The sequence below is a fragment of the Triticum urartu genome, chromosome 1A, assembly GCF_056163025.1.
Source record: "Triticum urartu cultivar PI428250 chromosome 1A, HENAU_Tu73, whole genome shotgun sequence".
Taxonomy (NCBI): domain Eukaryota; kingdom Viridiplantae; phylum Streptophyta; class Magnoliopsida; order Poales; family Poaceae; genus Triticum; species Triticum urartu.
In genome coordinates, this window is record NC_141873.1 from 36845613 (window position 1) to 36864997 (window position 19385).

General features: G+C 42.9%; 1 protein-coding gene across 3 annotated transcripts; it reads right to left on the reverse strand.

The window, feature by feature from the left end:
• Window positions 1-14689: 14689 nt before the first annotated feature.
• LOC125532645 (uncharacterized) lies at window positions 14690-18782 on the reverse strand. Of its 3 annotated transcripts, XR_015617829.1 has the most exons (8): window positions 18335-18782; window positions 16763-16891; window positions 16229-16285; window positions 15930-15967; window positions 15724-15825; window positions 15567-15623; window positions 15076-15172; window positions 14690-14957 (listed from the first exon to the last, which is right to left on the reverse strand). XR_015617829.1 is itself a non-coding variant. In XM_087545682.1 (4 exons), exons 1-3 carry the CDS (start codon window positions 18740-18742, stop codon window positions 16238-16240), a joined length of 585 nt encoding a protein of 194 aa, XP_087401808.1. In that variant the 5' UTR covers window positions 18743-18782; the 3' UTR covers window positions 16088-16106; window positions 16229-16237. The 3 variants fall into 3 exon arrangements, 1 of the variants encoding a protein (XP_087401808.1); XR_015617828.1 differs by having other exon boundaries at window positions 16229-16891; XM_087545682.1 differs by lacking the exons at window positions 14690-14957; window positions 15076-15172; window positions 15567-15623; window positions 15724-15825; window positions 15930-15967 and adding an exon at window positions 16088-16106.
• Between the last annotated feature and the right edge of the window lie 603 nt (window positions 18783-19385).

Here is a 19385-nt window from a genome sequence, read left to right on the forward strand (position 1 = left end):
CCATCAACATGGAGCTTCTTCATGCGTTTTATACCGATATGACTTAAGTGGCAGTGCCACAAGTAGGTGGTACTATCATTACTATCCTTTGGCATGAACATGTGTATCACTACGATCGAGATTCAATAAACCATTCATTTCAGGTGTAAGACCATTTGAAGGTATTATTCAAATAAACAGAGTAACCATTATTCTCCTTAAATGAATAACCGTATTGCGATAGGCATAATCCAATCATGTCTATGCTCAACACAAACACCAATCTCGATGGTAGAAGGAGCGTACGATATTTGATCAACCTTGGAAATACTTCCAACACATATCGTCATCTCACCTTTAGCTAGTCTCCGTTTATTCCGTAGCCTTTTGTTTCGAGTTACTAACACTTAGCAACCGAACCGGTATCTAATACCCTGGTGCTACTAGGAGTACTAGTAAAGTACACATCAACACAATGTATATCCAATATACTTTTATCGACCTTGCCAGCCTTCTCATCTACCAAGTATCTAGGGTAATTCTGCTCCAGTGGTTGTTCCCCTTATTACAGAAGCACTCAGTCTCGGGTTTGGGTTCAACCTTGGGTTTCTTCACTAGAGCAGTAGCTGAATTGCCGTTTCATGAAGTATCCCTTTGTTCCCTTGCCCTTCTTGAAACTAGTGGTTTCACCAACCATCAACAATTGATGCTCCTTCTTGATTTCTACTTTCGCGGTGTCAAACATCGCGAATATCTCAAGGATCATCATACATGTTCCTGATATATTATAGTTCATCACGAAGCTCTAGCAGCTTGGTGGCAATGACTTTGGAGAAACATCACTGTCTCATCTGGAAGATCAACTCCCATTCGATTCAAATGATTGATGTACTCAGACAATCTGAGCACAAGCTCAACAATTGAGCTTTTCTCCCTAGTTTGTAGGCTAAGAAAATCGTCGGAGGTCTTATACCTCTTGACGTGGGCACGAGCCGGAAATCCCAATTTCAGCCCTCAAAACATCTCATATGTTTTGCGACGTTTCAAAACGTCTTCGGTGCCTCAACTCTAAACCATTTAACTGAACTATCACGTAGTTATCAAAATGTGTATGTCAGATGTTCGCAACATCCACAGACAACGTTTGAGGTTCAGCATACTGAGCGGTGCATTAAGGACATAAGCCTTCTATGAAGCAATGAGGACAATCCTCAGTTTACGAACCTAGTCCGCACAATTGCTACTATCAACTTTCAACTAATTTTTCTCTAGGAACATATCTAAACAGTAGAACTAAAGCGCGAGCTACGACATAATTTGCAAAATCCTTTTGACTATGTTCAGGATAATTAAGTTCATCTTATGAACTCCCACTCAGATAGACATCCCTCTAGTCATCTAAGTGATTACATGATCCGAGTCAACTAGGCCGTGTCCGATCATCACGTGAGACGGACTAGCCAACGTCGGTGAACATCTTCATGTTGATCGTATCTACCATACGACTCATGCTCGACCTTTCGGTCTTCTGTGTTCCGAGGCCATGTATGTACATGCTAGGCTCGTCAAGTCAACCTAAGTGTTTGCATGTGTTCCGAGGCCATGTCTGTACATGCTAGGCTCGTCAACACCCGTTGTATATGAACGTATGAATCTAACACCCGATCATCACGTGGTGCTTCGAAACTACGAACTGTCGCAACGGTGCACAGTTAGGGGGAACACTTTCTTGAAATTTTAATGAGGGATCATCTTATTTACTACCGTCGTTCTAAGCAAATAAGATGTATAAACATGATAAACATCACATGCAATCAAATAGTGACATGATATGGCCAATATCATATTGCTCCTTTTGATCTCCATCTTCGGGGCTCCATGATCATCATCGTCACCGGCATGACACCATGATCTCCATCATCATGATCTCCATCATCGTGTCTTCATGAAGTTGTCACGTCATCTATTACTTCTACTACTACAGCTAACGGTTAGCAATAAAAGTAAAGTAATTACATGACGTTTAAGTTGACACGCAGGTCATAAATAAATAAAGACAACTCCTATGGCTCTTGCCGGTTGTCATATTCATCGACATGCAAGTCGTGATTCCTATTACAAGAACATGGTCAATCTCATACATCACATATATCATTCATCACATCCTTTGGCCATATCACATCACATAGCATACCCTGCAAAAACAAGTTAGATGTCCTCTAATTGTTGTTTGCATGTTTTACGTGGCTGCTATGGGTTTCTAGCAAGAACGTTTCTTACCTACGCAAAAACCACAACGTGATATGCCAATTGCTATTTACCCTTCATAAGGACCCTTTTCATCGAATCCGATCCGACTAAAGTGGGAGAGACAGACACCCGCCAGCCACCTAATGCAACTAGTGCATGTCAGTCGGTGGAACCAGTCTCACGTAAGAGTACGTGTAAGGTTGGTCCGGGCCGCTTCATCCCACGATGCCGCCGAATCAAGATAAGACTAGTAACGGCAAGATAATTGACAATATCGACGCCCACAACTACTTTGTGTTCTACTCGTGCATAGTAACTACGCATAGACCTAGCTCATGATGCCACTATTGGGGAACGTAGCAGAAATTCAAAATTTTCCTACGTGTCACCAAGATCTATCTATGGAGAGACCAGCAACGAGGGGAAGGAGAGTGCATCTACATACCCTTGTAGATCGCTAAGCGGAAGCGTTCAAGTGAACGGGGTTGATGGAGTCGTACTCGTCGTGATTCAAATCACCGATGACCAAGTGCCGAACGCACGGCACCTCCGCGTTCAACACACGTACAGCCCGGTGACGTCTCCCAAGCCTTGATCCAGCAAGGAGAGAGGGAGAGGTTGAGGAAGACTCCATCCAGCAGCAGCACAACGGCGTGGTGGTGATGGAGGAGCGTGGCAATCCTGCAGGGCTTCGCCAAGCACCACAGAAGAGGAGGGAGAGAGAGATGCAGGGCTGCACCAACGAGAGATCAAATCACCTGTGTTATGGGCAGCCCCTAGGCCTCATATATATAGGGGAAGGGGAGGAGGCTGCGCCCCCTCTAGGGTTCCCACCCCTAGGGGGGGCGGCGGCCCTAGATGGGGAGCAAGGGGGGCGGCCAAGAGGGGATGGGAGAGGGAGGCGCAGCTAGATGGGCCCTAAGGCCCATCCCCTTTAGGGTTTGCCCCCTTCCCACCTCTTGGGCGCCATGGGCCCTTGTGGGAGGCGCACCAGCCCACTAAGGGGCTGGTCCCTCACCACTCTTGGCCCATGCAAGCCTCCGGGGTTGGTGGCCCCACTTGGTGGACCCCCGGGACCCTCCCGGTGGTCCCGGTACGTTATCGATAAACCCCGAAACTCTTCCGGTGACCAAAACAGGACTTCCCATATATAAATCTTTACCTCCGGACCATTCCGGAACTCCTCGTGACGTCCGGGATCTCATCCGGGACTCCGAACAACATTCGGTAACCACATACAAGCTTCCTTTATAACCCTAGCGTCATCGAACCTTAAGTGTGAAGACCCTACGGGTTCGGGAGACATGCAGACATGACCGAGACGATCTTCGCTCAATAACCAACAGCGGGATCTGGATACCCATGTTGGCTCCCACATGTTCCACGATGATCTCATCGGATGAACCACGATGTCAAGGACTTAATCAATCCCGTATACAATTCCCTTTGTCTATCGGTACGATACTTGCCCGAGATTCGATCGTCGGTATCCCGATACCTTGTTCAATCTCGTTACCGGCAAGTCTCTTTACTCGTTCCGTAACACATCATCCCGTGATCAACTCCTTGATCACATTGTGCACATTATGATGATGTCCTACCGAGTGGGCCCAGAGATACCTCTCCGTTTACACGGAGTGACAAATCCCAGTCTCGATTCGTGCCAACCCAACAGACACTTTCGGAGATACCCGTAGTGTACCTTTATAGCCACCCAGTTACGTTGTGACATTTGGCACACCCAAAGTATTCCTACGGTATCCGGGAGTTGCACAATCTCATGGTCTAAGGAAATGATACTTGACATTAGAAAAGCTTTAGCATACGAACTACATGATCTTGTGCTAGGCTTAGGATTGGGTCTTGTCCATCACATCATTCTCCTAATGATGTGATCCCGTTATCAATGACATCCAATGTCCATGGTCAGGAAACCGTAACCATCTATTGATCAACGAGCTAGTCAACTAGAGGCTTACTAGGGACATGGTGTTGTCTATGTATCCACACATGTATCTGAGTTTCCTATGAATACAATTCTAGCATGGATAATAAACGATTATCATGAACAAGGAAATATAATAATAATCAATTTATTATTGCCTCTAGGGCATATTTCCAACAGAACTTTCTTTGGCCATGTTATTTTGAGAAGACATAATTGCTTAGTTAGTATGCTTGAAGTATTATTATTTCTATGTCAATATTAAACTTTATCTTGAATCTTTCAGATCTGAATATTCATGCCACAATTAAGAAGAATTACATTGAAATTATGACTAGTAGCATTCCACATCAAAAATTCTGTTTTTATCATTTACCTACTCGAGAACGAGCAGGAATTAAGCTTGGGGATGCTTGATACGTCTCCAACGTATCTATAATTTTTGATTGCTCCATGCTATATTATCTACTGTTTTGGACATTATTGGGCTTTATTATACACTTTTATATTATTTTTGGGACTAACCTATTAACCGGAGGCCCAGCCCAGAATTGTTGTTTTTTGCCTATTTTAGGGTTTCGAAGAAAAGGAATATCAAACGGAGTCCAAACGGAACGAAACATTCGGGAAAGTGATTTCTGGAACGAACAAGATTCAGGAGACTTGGACCCTACGTCAAGCAACCAATAGGGAGGCCACGAGGTAGGGGGCGCGCCTACCCCCCCAGGCGCGCCCTCCACCCTCATGGGCCCCCTGTTGCTCCACCGACGTACTTCTTCCTCCTATATATACCTACGTACCCCCAAACGATCAGATACGGAGCCAAAACCCTAATTCGACTGCTGTAACTTTATGTATCCATGAGATCCCATCTTGGGGCTTGTTTCGGAGCTCCGCCGGAGGGGGCATCGATCACAGAGGGCTTCTACATCAACACCATAGCTTCTCCGATGAAGTGTGAGTAGTTTACCTCAGACCTACGGGTCCATAGTTATTAGCTAGATGGCTTCTTCTCTATTTTTGGATCTCAATACAAAGTTCTCCCCTCTCTTGTGGAGATCTATTCGATGAAATCTTCTTTTGTGGTGTGTTTGTTGAGACCGATGAATTGTGGGTTTATGATCAAGTTTATCTATGATCAATATTTGAATCTTCTCTGAATTCTTTTATGTATGATTGTTATCTTTGCAAGTCTCTTCGAATTATTAGTTGGGTTTGGCCTACCAGATTGATCTTTCTTGCAATGGAAGAAGTGCTTAGCTTTGGGTTCAATCTTGTGGTGTCCTTTCCCAGTGACAGTAGGGCAGCAAGGCACGTATTGTATTATTGCCATCGAGGATAACAAGATGGGGTTTTCATCATATTGCATGAGTTTATCCCTCTACATCATGTCATCTTGCTTAAGGCGTTACTCTGTTCTTATGAACTTAATACTCTAGATGCATGCTGGATAGCGGTCGATGTGTGGAGTAATAGTAGTAGATGCAGGCAGGAGTCGGTCTACTTGTCTCGGACGTGATGCCTATATACATGATCATACCTAGATATTCTCATAACTATGTGAAGGAAATATGCCCTAGAGGCAATAATAAAGTTATTATTTATTTCCTTATATCATGATAAATGTTTATTATTCATGCTAGAATTGTATTATCCGGAAACATAATACATGTGTGAATACATAGACAAACAGAGTGTCACTAGTATGCCTCTACTAGACTAGCTCGTTAATCAAAGATGGTTATGTTTCCTAAATATGGACAAAGAGTTGTTATTTGATTAACGGGATCACATCATTAGGTGAATGATCTGATTGACATGACCCATTCCATTAGCTTAGCACCCGATCGTTTAGTATGTTGCTATTGCTTTCTTCATGACTTATACATGTTCCTATGACTATGAGATTATGCAACTCCCGTTTGTCGAAGGAACACTTTGTGTGCTACCAAACGTCACAACGTAACTGGGTGATTATAAAGGTGCTCTACAGGTGTCTCCAAAGGTACATGTTGGGTTGGCGTATTTCGAGATTAGGATTTGTCACTCCCGTTGTCGGAGAGGTATCTCTGGGCCCTCTCGGTAATACACATCACATAAGCCTTCCAAGCATTGCAACTAATGAGTTAGTTGTGAGATGATGTATTACGGAACGAGTAAAGAGACTTGCCGGTAATGAGATTGAACTAGGTATTAAGATACCGACGATCGAATCTCGGGCAAGTAACATACCGATGACAAAGGGAACAACGTATGTTGTTATGCGGTCTGACCGATAAAGATCTTCGTAGAATATGTAGGAGCCAATATGAGCATCCAGGTTCCGCTATTGGTTATTGACCGGAGACGTGTCTCGGTCATGTCTACATTGTTCTCGAACCCGTAGGGTCCGCACGCTTAAGGTTTCGATGACAGTTATATTATGAGTTTATGAGTTTTGATGTACCGAAGGAGTTCGGAGTCCCGGATAGGATCAGGGACATGACGAGGAGTCTCGAAATGGTCGAGACATAAAGATTGATATATTGGAAGCCTATATTTGGATATCGGAAGTGTTCCGGATGAAATCGGGATTTTACCGGAGTACCGGGAGGTTATCGGAACCCCCCGAGAGGTATATGGGCCTTAGTGGGCCTTAGTGGAAGAGAGGAGAGGTGGCCAGGGATGGGCCGCGCGCCCCTCCCCCCCTAGTCCGAATAGGACAAGGAGAAGGGGGCGGCGCCCCCCTTTTTCTTCTCTCTCTCTTCTTTCCCCCCTCCCGAATCCTATTCCAACTAGGAAAGGGGGGAATCCTACTCCCGAAGGGAGTAGGACTCCACCTGGCGCGCCCTCTCCTGGCCGGCCACACCCCCCCTTTGATCCTTTATATACGGAGGCAGAGGGCACCCCTAGGGACACAAGTTGATCCACGTGATCATATTCTTAGCCGTGTGCGGTGCCCCCTTCCACCATAGTCCTCGATAATATTGTAGCAGAGCTTAGGCGAAGCCCTGCGACGGTAGTACATCAAGATCGTCACCACGCCGTCGTGCTGACGGAACTCTTCCGCGACACTTTGCTGGATCGGAGTCCGGGGATCGTCATCGAGCTGAACGTGTGCTAGAACTCGGAGGTGCCGTAGTTTCGGTGCTTGATCGGTCAGGCCGTGAAGACGTACGACTACATCAACCATGTTGTGCTAACGCTTCTGTTGTCGATCTACAAGGGTACGTAGATCACACTCTCCCCTCTCGTTGCTATGCATCACCATGATCTTGCGTGTGCGTAGGAATTTTTTTGAAATTACTACGTTACCCAACAGTGGCATCCGAGCCTAGATTTTATGTGTTGATGTTATTTGCACGAGTAGAACACAAGTGAGTTGTGGGCGATATAAGTCATACTGCTTACCAGCATGTCATACTTTGGTTCGGCGGTATTGTTGGACGAAGCGGCCCGGACCGACATCACACGTACGCTTACGCGAGACCGGTTCTCCCGACGTGCTTTGCACAAAGGTGGCTAGCGGGTGACAGTTTCTCCAACTTTAGTTGAACCGAGTGTGGCTACGCCCGGTCCTTGCGAAGGTTAAAACTGCACCAACTTGACAAACTATCGTTGTGGTTTTGATGCATAGGTAAGATTGGTTCTTGCTTAAGCCCGTAGCAGCCACGTAAAACTTGCAACAACAAAGTAGAGGACGTCTAACTTGTTTTTGCAGGGCATGTTGTGATGTGATATGGTCAAGACATGATGCTAAATTTTATTGTATGAGATGATCATGTTTTGTAACCGAGTTATCGGCAACTGGCAGGAGCCATATGGTTGTCGCTTTATTGTATGCAACGCAATTGCGTTGTAATGCTTTACTTTATCACTAAGCGATAGCGATAGTCGTGGAAGCATAAGATTGGCGAGACGACAACGATGCTACGATGGATATCAAGGTGTCACGCCGGTGATGATGGTGATCATGACGGTGCTTCGAAGATGGAGATCACAAGCACAAGATGATGATGGCCATATCATATCACTTATATTGATTGCATGTGATGTTTATCTTTTATGCATCTTATCTTGCTTTGATTGACGGTAGCATTTTAAGATGATCTCTCACTAATTATCAAGAAGTGTTCTCCCTGAGTATGCACCATTGCAAAAGTTCTTCGTGCTGAGACACCACGTGATGATCGGGTGTGATAGGCTCTACGTTCAAACACAACGGGTGCAAAACAGTTGCACACGCGGAATACTCAGGTTATACTTGACGAGCCAAGCATATACAGATATGGCCTTGGAACACGGAGACCGAAAGGTCGAGCGTGAATCATATAGTAGATATGATCAACATAGTGATGTTCACCATTGAAACTACTCCATCTCACGTGATGATCGGACATGGTTTAGTTGATATGGATCACGTGATCACTTAGAAGATTAGAGGGATGTCTATCTAAGTGGGAATTCTTAAGTAATATGATCAATTGAACTTTAATTTATCATGAACTTAGTCCTGGTAGTATTAGCATATCTATGTTGTAGATCAATAGCTCGCGTTGTTGCTTTCATATGTTTATTTTGATATGTTCCTAGAGAAAATTGTGTTGAAAGATGTTAGTAGCAATGATGCGGATTGAATCCGTGATCTGAGGTTTATCCTCATTGCTGCACAGAAGAATTATGTCCTTGATGCACCGCTAGGTGACAGACCTATTGCAGGAGCAGATGCAGACGTTATGAACGTTTGCCTAGCTCAATATGATGACTACTTGATAGTTTAAGTGCACCATGCTTAACGGCTTAGAATCGGGACTTCAAAGACGTTTTGAACGTCATGGAGCATATGAGATGTTCCAGAAGTTGAAGTTAATATTTCAAGCAAATACCCGAGTTGAGAGATATGAAGTCTCCAACAAGTTCTATAGCTAAAAGATGGAGGAGAATCGCTCAATTAGTGAGCATGTGCTCAGATTGTCTAGGTACTACAATCGCTTGAATCAAGTGGGAGTTAATCTTCCAGATAAGATAGTGATTGACAGAATTCTCTAGTCACCATCACCAAGTTAGTAGAACTTCGTGATGAACTATAATATGCAAGGGATAACGGAAACGATTCCCAAGCTTTTCGTGATGCTGAAATCAACGAAGGTAGAAATTAAGAAAAACATCAAGTGTTGATGGTTGACAAGACCACTAGTTTCAAGAAAAGGGCAAAGGGAAGAAGGGGAACTTCAAGAAGAACGGCAAGCGAGTTGCTACTCAAGTGAAGAAGCCCAAGTCTGGACCTAAGCCTGAGACTAAGTGCTTCTGCTGCAAAGGGATTGGTCACTGGAAGCGGAACTACCCCAAGTATTTGGCGGATAAGAAGGATGGCAAAGTGAACAAAGGTATATTGGATATACATGTTATTGATGTGTGCTTTACTAGTGTTTATAGCAACCCCTCGGTATTTGATACTGGTTCAGTTGCTAAGAGTAGTAACTCGAAATAGGAGTTGCAGAATAAACAGAGACTAGTTAAGGGTGAAGTGACGATGTGTGTTGGAAGTAGTTCCAAGATTGATATGATCATCATCGCACACTCCCCTATACTTTCGGGATTAGTGTTGAACCTAAATAAGTGTTATTTGGTTTTTGCGTTGAGCATGAATATGATTTGATCATGTTTATTGCAATACGGTTATTCATTAAAATCAGAGAATAATTGTTGTTCTGTTTACATGAATAAAACCTTCGATGGTCATACACCCAATGAAACAAATTCATTGGATCTCGATCGTAGTGATACACATATTCATAATATTGAAACCAAAAGATGCAAAGTTAATAATGATAGCGCAACTTATTTGTGGCACTGCCGTTTAGGTCATATTGGTGTAAAGCGCATGAAGAAACTCCATGCTGATGGGCTTTTAGAATCACTTGATTATAAATCACTTGATGCTTGCGAACCATGCCTTATGGGCAAGATGACTAAAACGCCATTCTCCGGAACAATGAAGCAAGCAACAGATTTGTTGGAAATCATGCATACTGATGTATGTGGTCCAATGAATATTAAGGCTTGCAGCAGGTATCATTATTTTCTGACCTTCATAGATGATTTGAGCAGATATGGGGATATCTACTTGATGAAACATAAGTCTGAAACATTTGAACAGTTCAAAGAATTTCAGAGTGAAGTGGAAAATCATCGTGACAAGAAGATAAGGTTTCCACGATCTGATCGCGGAGACGAATATTTGAGTTACGAGTTTGGTCTCCAATTAAAACAATGTGGAATAGTTTCACAAATTCATGCCACCTGGAACACCACAGCATAATGGTGTGTCCGAACATCATAACCGTACTTTATTGGATATAGTACAATCTATGATGTTTCTTACCGATTTACCACTATCGTTTTGGGGTCATGCATTAGAGACAGCTGCATTCACGTTAAATAGGGCACCATCAAAATCCGTTGAGACGACGCCTTATGAATTGTGGTTTGGCAAGAAACCAAAGTTGTCGTTTCTTAAAGTTTGGGGTTGCGATGCTTATATGAAAAAGTTTCATCCTAATAAGCTCAAACCCAAATCGGAGAAATATGTCTTCATAGGATACCCAAAGGAGACAGTTGGGTACACCTTCTATCAACGATCCGAAGGCAAGACATTCGTTGCTAAGAATGGATCCTTTCTAGAGGAGTTTCTCCCGAAAGAAGTGAGTGGGAGGAAAGTAGAACTTGATGAGGTAACTGTACCTGCTCCATAATTGGAAAGTAGTTCACCACAGAAATCTGTTCCTGTGACTCCTGCACCAATTAGTAAGGAAGATAATGATGATGATCATGTAACTTCGGATCAAGTTACTACCAAACCTCGTAGGTCAACCAGAGTGAGATCCGCACCAGAGTGGTACGGTAATCCTATTCTGGAGGTCATGTTACTTGACCATGACGAACCTACGAACTATGAGGAAGCGATGATGAGCCCACATTCCGATAAATGGCTTGAGGCCATGAAATCTGAGATAGGATCCATGTATGAGAACAAAGTGTGGACTTTGGTGGACTTGCCCGATGATCGGCAAGCCATTGATAATAAATAGATCTTCAAGAGGAAGACGGACACTGATAGTAGTGTTACTATCTACAAAGCTAGAATTGTCGCAAAAGTTTTCGACAAGTTCAAGGTGTTGACTACGATGAGAGTTTCTCACTCGTATCTATGCTTAAGTCTGTCCGAATCATGTTAGCAATTGCCGCATTTTATGAAATCTGGCAAATGGATAAACAAAACTGCATTCCTTAATGGATTTATTAAAGAAGAGTTGTATGTGATGCAACAAGAATGTTTTGTCAATCCTAAAGATGCTAACAAAATATGCAAGCTCTAGCGATCCATTTATGGAGTGGTGCAAGCATCTCGGAGTTGGAATATACGCTTTGATAAGTTGATCAAAGCATATAGTTTTATACAAACTTGCGATGAAGCCTGTATTTACAATAAAGTGAGTGGGAGCACTACAGAATTTCTGATATGTATATGTGAATGACATATTGTTGATCAGAGATAATGTAGAATTATTCTGCAAATCATAAAGGAATGTTTGAAAAGGAGTTTTTCAAAGAAAGACCTCGGTGAAGCTGCTTACATATTAAGCATCAAGATCTATAGAGATAGATCAAGACGCTTGATAAGTTTTTTCAATAAGTACATACCTTGACAAGATTTTGAAGTAGTTCAAAATGGAACAGTCAAAGAAAGAGTTCTTGCCTGTGTTACAAGGTGTGAAGTTGAGTAAGACTCAAAGCTCGACCACGGCAGAAGATAGAAAGAGAATGAAAGTCATTCCCTATGCCTCAGTCATAGGTTCTATAAAGTATGCCATGCTGTGTACCAGATCTATTATATACCATACACTGTGTTAAGAGAGGGAGTACAATAGTGATCTAGGAGTAGATCAATGGACAGCGGTCAAAATTATCCTTACTGGAATAAGGATATGTTTCTCGATTACGGAGGTGACAAAAGGTTCGTCGTAAAGGGTTACGTCGATGCAAGTTTTGACACTGATCCAGATGACTCTAAGTCTCAATCTGGATACATATTGAAAGTGGGAGCAATTAGCTAGAGTAGCTCCATGCAGAGCATTGTTGGCATAGAAATTTGCAAAATACATGCGGATCTGAATGTGGCAGACCCGTTGACTAAACTTCTCTCACAAGCAAAACATGATCACTTTTTGGGTCTTAATCACATAGCGATGCGAACTAGATTATTGAATCTAGTAAACCCTTTGGGTGTTAGTCACATGGAGATGTGAACCAATCACATAAAGATGTGAACTATTGATGTTAAATCACATGGCGATGTGATCTAGATTATTGACTCTAGTGCAAGTGGGAGACTGAAGGAAATATGCCCTAGAGGCAATAATAAAGTTATTATTTATTTCCTTATATCATGATAAATGTTTATTATTCATGCTAGAATTGTATTATCCGGAAACATAATACATGTGTGAATACATAGACAAACAGAGTGTCACTAGTATGCCTCTACTAGACTAGCTCGTTAATCAAAGATGGTTATGTTTCCTAAATATGGACAAAGAGTTGTTATTTGATTAACGGGATCACATCATTAGGTGAATGATCTGATTGACATGACCCATTCCATTAGCTTAGCACCCGATCGTTTAGTATGTTGCTATTGCTTTCTTCATGACTTATACATGTTCCTATGACTATGAGATTATGCAACTCCCGTTTGCCGAAGGAACACTTTGTGTGCTACCAAACGTCACAACGTAACTGGGTGATTATAAAGGTGCTCTACAGGTGTCTCCAAAGGTACATGTTGGGTTGGCGTATTTCGAGATTAGGATTTGTCACTCCCGTTGTCGGAGAGGTATCTCTAGGCCCTCTCGGTAATACACATCACATAAGCCTTCCAAGCATTGCAACTAATGAGTTAGTTGTGAGATGATGTATTACGGAACGAGTAAAGAGACTTGCCGGTAATGAGATTGAACTAGGTATTAAGATACCGACGATCGAATCTCGGGCAAGTAACATACCGATGACAAAGGGAACAACGTATGTTGTTATGCGGTCTGACCGATAAAGATCTTCGTAGAATATGTAGGAGCCAATATGAGCATCCAGGTTCCGCTATTGGTTATTGACCGGAGACGTGTCTCGGTCATGTCTACATTGTTCTCGAACCCGTAGGGTCCGCACGCTTAAGGTTTCGATGACAGTTATATTATGAGTTTATGAGTTTTGATGTACCGAAGGAGTTCGGAGTCCCGGATAGGATCAGGGACATGACGAGGAGTCTCGAAATGGTCGAGACATAAAGATTGATATATTGGAAGCCTATATTTGGATATCGGAAGTGTTCCGGATGAAATCGGGATTTTACCGGAGTACCGGGAGGTTATCGGAACCCCCCGAGAGGTATATGGGCCTTAGTGGGCCTTAGTGGAAGAGAGGAGAGGTGGCCAGGGATGGGCCGCGCACCCCTCCCCCCTAGTCCGAATAGGACAAGGAGAAGGGGGCGGCGCCCCCCTTTTTCTTCTCTCTCTCTTCTTTCCCCCCTCCCGAATCCTATTCCAACTAGGAAAGGGGGGAATCCTACTCCCGAAGGGAGTAGGACTCCACCTGGCGCGCCCTCTCCTGGCCGGCCACACCCCCCCTTTGATCCTTTATATACGGAGGCAGAGGGCACCCCTAGGGACACAAGTTGATCCACGTGATCATATTCTTAGCCGTGTGCGGTGCCCCCTTCCACCATAGTCCTCGATAATATTGTAGCAGAGCTTAGGCGAAGCCCTGCGACGGTAGTACATCAAGATCGTCACCACGCCGTCGTGCTGACGGAACTCTTCCGCGACACTTTGCTGGATCGGAGTCCGGGGATCGTCATCGAGCTGAACGTGTGCTAGAACTCGGAGGTGCCGTAGTTTCGGTGCTTGATCGGTCAGGCCGTGAAGACGTACGACTACATCAACCATGTTGTGCTAACGCTTCTGTTGTCGATCTACAAGGGTACGTAGATCACACTCTCCCCTCTCGTTGCTATGCATCACCATGATCTTGCGTGTGCGTAGGAATTTTTTTGAAATTACTACGTTACCCAACACTATGCTCAATTCTGTCAATTGCTCAACGGTAATTTGTTCACCCACCGTAAAATACCTATGCTCTTGAGAGAAACCACTAGTGAAACCTATGGCCCCCAGGTCTATCTTCATCATATTAATCTTCCAATACTTAGTTATTTTCATGGCCTTTTATTTTACTTTGCATCTTTATCATAAAAATACCAAAAATATTATCTTATCATATCTATCAGATCTCACTCTCGTAAGTAACCGTGTAGGGATTGACAACCCCTTATCGATTTGGTTGCAAGGATTTATTTGTTTTGTGCAGGTGCGAGGGACTCGCGCGTAGCCTCTACTAGAGTGATACCTTGGTTCTCAAAAACTGACGCTACTTTGTTGCATCACCCTTTTTCTCTTCAAGGGAAAACCAACACAGTGCTCAAAAGGTAGCAGCCATCTTAATCAATAAATCCGTTTTACTTCCACGGCTATCAAGGCATTACACCTTTACCTGTATAAATGGAGGCTTCATGAGCAGCGATGGGCATGTTAGACGCGTTAGAAACCAATGTTGTTCTCTTCATGACAAACTCTTCACGTCCGTTGAGCAACGTCATTGTCAATTGGGGCAAGTCCATGAGAACCCCAGCCATCTCATTTGTCCTTTCACCACATCTCACATAAACCACAGCTTCAGAACTGGAGTACTACAGAGATTGTTAAACTCAACAGTCAGTATAGAGATGCCACCAAGAAATATATGGAAGGAGCAATTCTCTGGAGCTATTACATCAGGGCAGTAAAGAATGGAGAATTAGTGATCACCTTGGAAAGTGCCTGACTAATAACAGTTTTTCCACGACCAAAAGCACCAGGAATAGCACATGTTCCTCCAAGAACCAAGGGATGCATCAAGCACACGCTGGAACCATCACAAAATAGATAAGACTAAGATTTAATGGACTCAGAGGGCAATAAGAAACTAACATCTGAGAATGTTTGGTTACGTAAGAAGAGAAACCATGATGATAAAACAAAAGAACACATTTTATTATGGAAATTGAAGCTAAAGATAAGTTGTACACAAAGTTGTCCTGTAAGAAGAGGTGTATCCGCAAAAAGCTTTGATGCAACAGGTCTTGGTGTACACACATGCCATGACTGTTGTTCAATAAGTTCAACACAATAAGCTACTGCCTCTGTAATTTAAAATAAAACGTTTTTTGACACTATCATGGACTCTAAAAGATCTTATAAGAAGTTACAGAGGGAGTACCAACTTTCCTAAAAAGAGTTGTATGAAATAACTTTCTTGCCTGAAGCATAGTAAATTGCTTTTTCATGCCCTGAAATTCTAACTCTAGCACTGTATCCTGCATACATGACAAGAGTAGTGTTTCAAATAAAGTTAAGCATGGGTAGAACACATGCAGATAAATTAGAAATTGGAATAAAGTGATAGCTTCCACTAACCTATAGGCTGTATTGAACAGCTGAAGCGACGTAATTTACTTTCCCCATAGAACCAGGTGGAAGGGCGACACTGTGGTTCATCAAATTGTTCTCGAAGACAGTCTACAATAGAGTCAGCGAACATTAGCATGTGCACACAGGCCCAAAGCTTCTATCCTCTGTACAGTAATATCCATAAAAGAAAATTCAACATCATAAGAACTTACATCATATAGATCTCCGACTGCGAGAACATCTCCAACAGCTGAAGCAAATAATAAAAGGAGATATTTTAGAGGGCCTTCCAAAGATTAACAGGAATGTCCCTCGTTCACAGTTAGAATATGCTAAATGCATTACCCAACTTTTTTCACTTAAATTCCCAGAGTGCATCGTCTTTAGATCTAATAGCAATAGCTTTTAGTGGGCGCTTCAAATTTAACAGGAACGAGGTTGTGACAAGTGACACAGATAAAGAGTAAATCAACAGAATGGACTGATTATCAATTTATCATGCTGAGCTTACCTGGATTCCCTAAAAAATGTTCCCGAGGATACCAGGACCCAGCTCAACTGAAAGGGGCTGCAAGTGCACAGCTAGTATTATACTGTTAGAAGAGCAAACAGTGGATCTCAAGGGAAGAATAAAAAGTGTAAAAATGAGAACTGAAAAATTCACATTAATAGTTTTGATAGGTCACACCGCGTAATTATTCGTTATATTCACACCATTTATGTTTTGTTCACTATCAAATAAGCTAAATCCGACCAAAGGTATTGATCTGCTAGGAAAAAAGACACTGATCTGCAATGCTACAGAACTAATAAGATTAAGCTTAGAACTGTGACTGTACAATGCAAATAACTTGGTAGAACCGTGGAAAACGACGTCCTAGTTCTAAAATTTGTAGCACTGCTTTTCCATCTAGCAACTAAAATTAACCATGACAATGTTTACAGTCCTAAACAGCATTATCCATGCTGAACCAGAATCACAAAAAATGCTTCCAAAATTGACAGTATTAATCGAGTTCACTTCCTCTCCTGAAATTGAGAGGACCTGAACAAAGCAAGCCGCATGCACAGCCTGGTGGCAGCCGCAGGCAGGAACATCACATAGGCCGGCCAGCCGCGCGCTCCTCTGTAACATCACTACATCCTTTAACTGGAAATACAATGCTTCAGGAACCTGGTGATCAACAGAGGAAGAAAATTTTAGATAGAAACATGCGTTTCATTGCTGGACTAAAACTAAAAATGTTAAAAATCGAAGCCGTTGCAGGCCTCGCAATGCATCACAGGATCCACTGTAGCTGTAGCAAGAATTCATTATCAAAGGAAACAATGAAGATGTAGCAGGTATTGATCTTTACAGGAATCATTGTCGTTGCTGCTGGTTTTTATTGTGTGTGCACAAATTAGCATCCCAAAGATCAGATAGTTAGGTTGTCTTGGCTATGCATGACACACACAAAATAGTACTTTGTATGAATAGAAAGACATCTTCATACAAAAATAGGAGGAAATTGAATTCTTTAATTAAGCCTGCCAAATTTCAAAATTGAAACCTTTGTATGCCTATGCCTGGAAATGGGTCATCCTATACAGAAAGGTCTAGTGCATATACCATTAGTAAGTAATGTACACATACATGTACAGAAGACCCAAGAGCCATGATTGGTACTTCAATTTAATAGCAAGAGGTTCCATATAGTCGAGAACAGAGTTGGAAAATTCCATCAATAACATTCATTGATTAGAAAGGATTAAACTCAAACTTTGAAGATTCCAACTCCAGTAGTTCCAACAAGGCTGCATACCCCGAGCAGACCTTGGAACAGATAACCTGCACGCGCAAATTCATCTATTCTATCAACATCCTATATTCACCATCCGCCTCTCTCATTTCCTCTCTCCACTGCCTCCTCTCAACCCATCCCGGTAAGCCCCACCTTCCCACCTTCACCTTGTCGATGCATACGGCCTTTGCATCACAGTGCGCAAACCTTCATGATCTAAATAGATCTACCTTTCATGTCAATATATAATGCTTGCTCACAACCCATGACTCAATCTCTTGAAACAACAAAACACGTGGGTTTTTTTTAATTTTTAATTGAAACTACAATGTGGTATTCTTTAACTCAAACTACAATGTGCAGATTATATATTTAGATTATTTAGATTATATATTTGAGTAGTTGTGACAAAACAAAACATCGCTGCCGATACTATTTTGGATAACCCATATAGCAAAACTTTGGCCTCCTTTTCCTGTAGTTAGGCAACTTCAGGAGCATAGCACAAAATGGGATGGGAAGGTAAGCAACAAAACTTCAAATGTATGAGTTGCTTGGACTACAAATTTCTGAAATCCTCACTAATTCAATATGTCCTCATAAACTGTAACCCTTTTAGCGCTGAGTGTGGCATTGGCGTTGGATCATGATAATTCACATACGGCAATTGTTCCAGAATAATTGTTCCTGCTGTGTGGAAGGATCATGTATGTATGCACTAAAATAATCATAGCCAGAAGGATCATGTATGTAACAGATTATCTTGTGTGGAAAGAACAGAACCACAAACATGTTGTTCAAACAATGCACACTTGAATGTAAAGAAAACTTACTGGCTCGGATGAGATCGTCGGCGGCAGAGGAGGAGCAGAGGAAGGCGGGCGGCGGAGAAGAGGATCGGTGAGCGGAGGGCGGGATGGGCGGGAGGTGGGAGAGGATGGACGGGACGGCAGCTCACGCCCACGGCGGCTCCCGCGGTGGCTCCGGCTGTCCCACGGCGGCTCCCGCGGCGGGGGCGAGTGGTGGAGGTGGAGTGGCGGCGGCCAAGCTACGGCGGGGCTGCTCCGGCGGCAGGGGAGGCTCCCGACGAGCCGCGGCTGGGGAGGAGGAGGAGGCCGTGCGGCTGGGGAGGCTCCCGGCGACCCGCGGCCGCTTCCCGTGGATCCGGCGGCGCGAGGAGGCGGTGAAGGGCGCGACGGCGGGAGGCGAACGACGCGGCTGCGGGAGGAGGAGGAGGTCATGCGGGAGAAGGAGGAGGTCGTGCGAGTGGGCGGTTTCCTTTCTTTTTTACTGCAGGGCATCCATAGACTGTGAGCTTATTGCGTGGTTGATAGCGTTAAACATAGAATGATTAAGGGTTATTAGATTTTGATGATGGATGAATGTGATTGTTTGGATCTGCCCTTCTCTTCCTTTTATAGTGGTAATAGATAGTAGATGCATGATACAGTAAATTATAGAAACATATTTGCTACTTTCTCCATTTCAAAATATTTGTCTTTTTAGAGATTTCAAATGGACTATCACATACGGATGTATATAGACATATTTTAGAGTGTAGATTTACTCATTTTGCTTCATATGTAATCACTTATTGAAATATCTAGGAAAGACAAATATTTAAGAACGGAGAAAGTAGAAAACAATCACATTCTGCTAGGTTGGCAGGAGCCATCCTAGCTTGTTAAGATTTAAAAAAAAACACCGTTTTTAGGCTGGTGTCTAACTGATTGTACTCTCTCCGTTTTTTTTTACTCTGCATATAAGATTTGGTCAAAGTCAAACTACACAATGTTTGACCAAATTTATATCGAAAAATATAAACATCTATAATACTATAACTATAAAGTATGAAAATACATTTCATGATGCATCTGGTAATAT